The sequence below is a fragment of the Phacochoerus africanus genome, chromosome 6, assembly GCF_016906955.1.
Source record: "Phacochoerus africanus isolate WHEZ1 chromosome 6, ROS_Pafr_v1, whole genome shotgun sequence".
NCBI classification, from domain to species: Eukaryota; Metazoa; Chordata; class Mammalia; order Artiodactyla; family Suidae; genus Phacochoerus; species Phacochoerus africanus.
In genome coordinates, this window is record NC_062549.1 from 95946180 (window position 1) to 95952840 (window position 6661).

Sequence of the window (6661 nt, forward strand, 5' to 3'; positions counted from 1 at the left end):
ACTCGGAATCCGAGCCAAGTCTGCAACCTACACTCCAGCTTTTGGCAGTGCCCCATCCTTAACACACTAAGGCCAGGGATGGAACCCGCATCCTCATGAATACGTCAGGTTTGTTGCTGCTGAGCCACAACAGGAACTCCTAAAATCTTGCTTTTAGTGTAAGGAACCTCAAATTATTCTTCAGAGGAGGCAGTTGTGAAAAGTGATGAGAGGTAAGACCAGTTAAGAGCCCAGAGATAGAGGGCTTATACAAGTGACGCAGAATAGGAACTAAGTATGAGGGTCTGGTGACAATTTCTCTGAAAAGGCCTGTTAAGTTCAGTTTAGGAAATCTGATGGCCTACTGGTGAAGGATCGGGTGTTGCCACTGCTATAACATGGGTTAGATGATCCCTAGCCAGGAACTTCTGTTATGCCATAGATGTGGCCAAAAAATTTCAGGCAGTTAGGTGGGACAGGGAAGAGTTCATTTCTAGACATCGAAGAATTTGAAATAACCAGAAGTGCCAGGTATGCTTCAAAGACACAAGTCTAAAGTTTTATTGAGGACAAGATCATATACAAATCATGTTCCTAGAAATGTCACCTGAGTAAAAAAAAGACCACTGGACAAGCGGTCATGATGATCCAAAGAAATGTTTCAGGCTAAAGGGGTTAAAATTGAAAGTTGAATCACCATAGATTGTCACAAATTTGGCAGCATGTCACTAGGAGTTAAGTGTGCAGGAAAGCCAACAATCATTTTTTAAAGTGGCAGAGAATTTAAATACACTTTTGTAAGCCGAAAAGAGGCTCAAGAATTTAGTTTATTACACAAGAGATAGCCAAAGAGGTGGAGAAGCCAAGTACAGTTCACCTCTTTTTCTCTGCTAAGAAAGCAGAAGAATTTCCTGGAGGGCTGGGTCCTGAGTACTTTAGCTAACTCTTAGGGTCACACAAGTTTTTAAATGTGAAGTCTGTCCCGATGTATGAAATAACTATTATCTTCTTTTGTTCTGCTAATACACAGATCAATGTAAAGATTCAGGTGTCCTCCAGAAGTTCATGGGTTCTTACCAGATCCTCTTTACCCTCTTTGCGGTGTTGGCATCAACAGCTTTCCTCTTTCTAGGTAAGGAGTCCTTATATTCAGCACCGTGGACTTTTGACTTGGAAACTGCCTTCATTTTATTTCACAAACTAAATGAGGATGAAAATTAGCTGTTTATCACATCTAATTTGGGACAAGCAATTGAAAGTGACTTAACCTCCCTACTCCTAGTCACCTAGAGGACAATAAAGCTTCTGCCCAACTTACTACCAAGAAGCAACAAATCAATGTGGCAAATATATCACTCGCAAATGGAAATCACCGCCAAACTTTAGATTATAGGTAGTCTTGCTCAGATTCATAGCTAGAGACATCAAGCAACACAATATATACCATTTATACATGCATTTCACATCTTTTAGTCAGAAGCTGAAAATACCAGCTAAAAATCAGTCAGAAGCTAAAAATCATTGAATAAAATTTTCCTATAGATACATTACTTTGAAATTATTTAATCTGAAGCCTCACTGCTTTTTTATAGCAAGTGGTGACCTGCCCCTTTAAACCTTCCCCCAAAGAAAATGTTTCATTGGTGACATCTCCCATGTTCTTTCCCCAGCATACAATGTCCTCCTCAAGAAGATACAGACAGTTCCAGTTGTTTACGTACCAACTCTAGGAACATCACAGTCAGGTAAAAAATTACTATTTTTATTTTTGAAAAGCTCAGATATCACCCTCATTCACCTTTATTCACCCTTCATCAATTTTTCTTCCTCCTTCACTTCTAGGTTCTTACACATACACACGTTCTCCCCCTCCCTTCGCGAGTCCACAACCCCCACCATCCCAGAGGCTACAACATTGGCTTTGGAGTATAAGGCACTAACCTCTGCTCGGACAAGTCTCCTTTAAGTGTTGAGGACTGGAGATTTCTAGCCCTAGACCAGAAGCCAAGCAGCAATCTCTATACTCATAAGCCTCCTAACAAGGCTTCTGAGAACTGTGAATAAAAGATCCTAAGCTGTTTCCTATTAAAATGGTGTGTGGATTACATTTTACTTTTTTTTTTTAGAGCTGCACCTGAAGCATATGGACGTTCCCAGCCTAGAGGTCTAATCAGAGCTACAGCTGCTGGCCTACGCCACAGCCACATCAGATCCGAGCCACATTTTCGAACTACACCACAGGTCACAGCAATGCTGGATCCTTAACCCACCAAGTGAGGCAAGGGATGGAACCCGCATCCTCATGGTCCCTAGTCGGATTCATTTCCGATGTGCCACGATGGGTACTCCCCACTGCAATTGGGTTTTAAAGATCAACTGTCAGTTTTTAATTCTAAACAAACATAAAAGTGAAAGCAAATACCCTATTTACACACTATCCCAGTTTTTAATCAAACTGCAGATTTACCCAATGAGCCTAGGGATAGAAATATCCCAAACGGACTTGGCCACTTACTTGCCCCAAATGACTCTAGAGTCCACTCTTCTGGATGCCCCTGAATACGTGAGGTAGGAACTTCCTAGCAGTAAAACAAGACAATAAACAGGATGTATCCAAAACGTGTTTATTGGGATCATTTCCCATTCATCTTGATTCAGGGTGCTTTTAGTGCTGCTTCCGTCTGAAGGAGCATCCTGGAAGAAAAAAGGTCGCAAGATTAACTGACAGCAGCCTCCTTACCCTGCTGAAACCCCACAAAGTGATATATGATACCAACAGGAAAGCTACATGTTATTTTTCTCAACTCCTTTAGTTCCTACGTAGTCACTGAAAGACCCTATTATCAGCTCTGCTTGTATGAAGCCCCTTTTATCACCCATCCATCCCAGCTTGAGACAGTAACGTTCTGAGATTTAGAGCTTTCTAATAATGCTTCTGGAAGAAAAAAAAAAAAAGACTATCAAACCCAACCCTCTTGGTGAGACATTATACATGATCTCTCTTAAAATTCAAATCTCAAAATCCTAACACTGATTAAACCATTTACCTTCTGTAAGCCTTGCTTTTCCTCCTGTAGGCTGGCAGAGGACAGTAGAGCAGCCAACACACAAAACTACTGTTTGTGCATGGCTAAAGACGGTGGTGATTTTATAGCATCCTGGGGAAAAAACCAAATTAGTTATTTTACTTTCTCCATCTTTTCTTCACCTAAACGTACGCTGTCCTGTATCAATTGTAAGATAAGAACGTTATGTAATTGCCGAAATTCACTTTCCCATTCTAAACTTGATTACCTAGCTCCACATATACATTAAAGCCAACTCGGAAGCTTCCTGGACTATCTGCCCCCATCGATATTTTTTTTGTCACTAACATATAATATAAACATTACCATCATCCCACAGCCTGAAGAGAAAAGGAGCGAAATCAAAGATTTTTGAAAAGTCAAAAAATAGAGAATCCTCTACTTGAACGGGAAGGACGCTTAGTAATTGTACCTTGCATCCAGGTACAAGTACAAAAATGACCACAGCAGAAACCCAACCTATCATCCCAGTGTCTCCTCTTTGCAGATGAAGTTTTGAAAAGAAACTACTCTGGGTCACTTCTAAACTGCAAAATTCTTACTCATCTCACACCTTCAACTTTCAAGAAATGGGACCTTTTTGCAATTCTTGGGCTCCAACGCTTCCCCCACTCCTACAAGCTATCTCCTCACCTGGGCATTTCACATCCATGAAATAGGAATTGGGGCTCTGCACCAGGCGCTTCTTCTTGTGTTTCCTCTTCTCCTCTTCTGGAGAGGGATGAAGGAGATCCTTTGCGAGCTACGAGAAGTAGAAATGCAGAGATTTAGAAACCAACGGCGAACACGGAATGATGAAAACAGCCTCCGCTGCCACACACCGGGGAGAGCTCGCCCCTCGCCGCCCCTGGTGTCTGCGCAGCTGGGCCGCCATCTTATCTCCTCTCCGCTCCCGTCTATGCAGGGGACCCCGCGGGCCTCCGCGGTCCCCGTAGTTAATGTCCTGGGAAGCGCGAAGGGCAAATGAGTGCCCTCTGCGATCCGAAATCAGCGTGAGGGGAGCGTGCGGACAGAAGAGCGAGATCTCCGCCGAAACCTGGACCAAGAGACTCACAGGCATGTTCTCGAAGGGACGTCGTCACCGCCGGAAAGGAGCGAAGGCGGAAATCCTGCTCCTTATATCCACCGTCCTGCAGGAAGTGACGCATGGGCCTTCGGCCGCCATGTTGGGAAGGACTTTTTCTTACCGTCTGCGCGCGGTGGAAAGAGCAGGGGGCTGCCATTTTTGGAAGGTCTCTAAATGAGAGACATAGGAGTGGCCACGTTGAGAGTGTGAGCTGGAGCTCCCAGAAGTTCAGTGTCCCCATCTCTTTCGAGGTGTAAATGGACAATTTTATTTTATTTTATTTTATTTTATTTTATTTTATTTATTTATTTTATTTTTTGTCTTTTTGCTATTTCTTGGGCCGCTCCCAGAAGTTCAGTGTCCCCATCTCTTTCGAGGTGTAAATGGACAATTTTATTTTATTTTATTTTATTTTATTTTATTTTATTTATTTTATTTTTTGTCTTTTTGCTATTTCTTGGGCCGCTCCCGCGGCATATGGAGGTTCCCAGGCTAGGGGTCGAATCGGAGCTGTAGCCCCCGGCCTACGCCAGAGCCACAGCAACGTGGGATCTGAGCCGCGTCTGCGACCTACACCACAGCTCACGGCAATGCGGATCGTTAACCCACTGAGCGAGGCCAGGGACCGAACCCACAACCTCATGGTTCCCAGTCGGATTCGTTAACCACTGCGCCACGATGGGAACTCCTAAATTTTAAAACTTTGTGCTGCGCTTTGACAATAGGAGCTCTTTAGGGAAACAGCGAGACTGAGCCATGTCTGGGACTTCTTAAATTTCTTTGCCTTTTTTCAATAAGTTTAATTTGCCTTTTTTTTTTGTCTTTTTGCTGTTTCTTGGGCCGCTCCCGGGGCATATGGAGGTTCCCAGGCTAGGGGTCTAATCGGAGCTGTAGCCCCCGGCCTACACCAGAGCCACAGCAACGTGGGGTCCGAGCCACGTCTGCAACCTACACCACAGCTCCCGGCAACAACGGATCCTTAACCCACTGAGCAAGGCTAGGGACCGAACCCAAAACCTCATGGTTCCTAGTCGGATTCATTAACCACTGCGCCACGACGGGAACTCCTAATTTGCCCATTTTTAACAACTCAGAAATGTAAAAATTTACAGAAATGTAAAAAAGAATCCATCAAAACCATATGGGACTGGCACAAAGTCAGACATACAGATCAGTGGAACAGGATAGAAAGTCCAGAATTAAACCCACACACCTACGGCCAATAATCTATGACAAAGGAAGCAAGACTATACAATGGAGAAAGGACACCTTGTTCAATAAGTGGTGCTGGGAAAACTGGACAGCCACATGGAAAAGAATGAAATTAGAACACTCCCTAACACCATACACAAAAATAAACTCCAAATGGACTAAAGACCTAGATATAAGACCAGACACTATCAAACTCTTAAAGGAAAACATAGGCCAAACACTCTCTGACATAAACGACAGCAACATCTCCTCAGATCCACCTATCAGAGTATTGACAATAAAAACAAAAATAAACAAATGGGACCTCATCAAACTTAAAAGTTTCTGCACAGCAAAGGAAACCCTCAACAACACGAAAAGACAACCCACAGAATGGGAGAAAATCTTTGCCAGTGAATGAACTGACAAGGGATTAAGCTCCAAAATTTATAAACACCTTCCGCAGCTCCATACCAAAAAAACAAACAACCCCATCCAAAAATGGGCAGAAGATCTAAACAGACACTTCTCTAAAGAAGACATACAGATGGCCGAGAAACACATGAAAAGATGTTCAACGTCACTCATTATTAGAGAAATGCAAATCAAAACCACGATGAGGTACCACCTTACACCAGCCAGAATGGCCATCATCCAAAAGTCTACAAACAAAAGTGCTGGAGAGGGGGTGGGGAAAAGGAACCCTAGTACACTGTTGGTGGGATTGTAAATTGGTGCAACCACTGTGGAAAGCAGTATGGAGATTCCTCAGAAAACTAAACATAGAACTACCATTTGATCTAGCAATCCCACTCCTGGGCATCTATCCAGAGAAAACCTCGACTCGCAAAGACACATGTACTCCGATGTTCATTGCAGCACTGTTTACAATAGCCAAGATATGGAAACAAGCTAAATGTCCATCGACAGAGGAGTGGATCCAGAAGATGTGGTACATATACACAATGGAATATTGCTCAGCCATTAAAAGGAACAAAATTCAGGCATTTTTAGCAACATGGATGGACCTAGAAACTATCATGCTAAGTGAAGTCAGCCATACAATGAGACACCAACATCAAGTGCTTTCACTGACATGTGGAATCTGAAAAAAGGACAGACTGAATTTCTTTGCAGAACAGATGCTGACTCACAGACATTGAAAAACTTATGGTCTCTGGAGGAGACAGTTTTGGGGGTGGGGGGAATGTGCTTGGGCTGTGGGATGGAAATCTTGTGAAATCAGATTGTTATGATCATTATACAACTACAGAAGTGATAAATTCGTTTGAGTAATTAAAAAAAGAGAGAATCCTCACATTTTCCCCACCTCCAGCTT

General features: G+C 43.1%; 2 protein-coding genes across 3 annotated transcripts in view; one reads left to right on the forward strand and one right to left on the reverse strand.

The window, feature by feature from the left end:
* NUP210L (nucleoporin 210 like) overlaps nt 1–2061 on the forward strand; it is a 129788-nt gene extending 127727 nt beyond the window's left edge. For both annotated transcript variants that reach the window (XM_047784527.1, XM_047784528.1), the window contains 3 exons: nt 1010–1111; nt 1650–1724; nt 1822–2061. In XM_047784527.1, coding sequence (XP_047640483.1) covers nt 1010–1111; nt 1650–1724; nt 1822–1919 — 275 coding nt within the window. In that variant the 3' untranslated portion in view covers nt 1920–2061. The remainder of the gene's footprint in view (nt 1–1009; nt 1112–1649; nt 1725–1821) is intronic.
* Nucleotides 2062–2587: 526 nt separating this feature from the next.
* RPS27 (ribosomal protein S27) lies at nt 2588–4192 on the reverse strand. The gene is made up of 4 exons (XM_047784529.1): nt 4120–4192; nt 3699–3807; nt 3027–3137; nt 2588–2673 (listed from the first exon to the last, which is right to left on the reverse strand). Exons 1-4 carry the CDS (start codon nt 4123–4125, stop codon nt 2645–2647), a joined length of 255 nt encoding a protein of 84 aa, XP_047640485.1. The 5' UTR covers nt 4126–4192; the 3' UTR covers nt 2588–2644.
* Nucleotides 4193–6661: the final 2469 nt, after the last annotated feature.

What these genes read in the sequence shown, in the direction of transcription:
- RPS27 (XM_047784529.1), bottom strand. An exon ending in CATGGATGTGAAATGCCCAG is followed by an intron (nt 3,138 to 3,698) that starts GTGAGGAGATAG and finishes TTTTTTCCCCAG; the next exon opens with GATGCTATAAAATCACCACC. An exon ending in AAAAGCAAGGCTTACAGAAG is followed by an intron (nt 2,674 to 3,026) that starts GTAAATGGTTTA and finishes TTTTTCTTCCAG; the next exon opens with GATGCTCCTTCAGACGGAAG.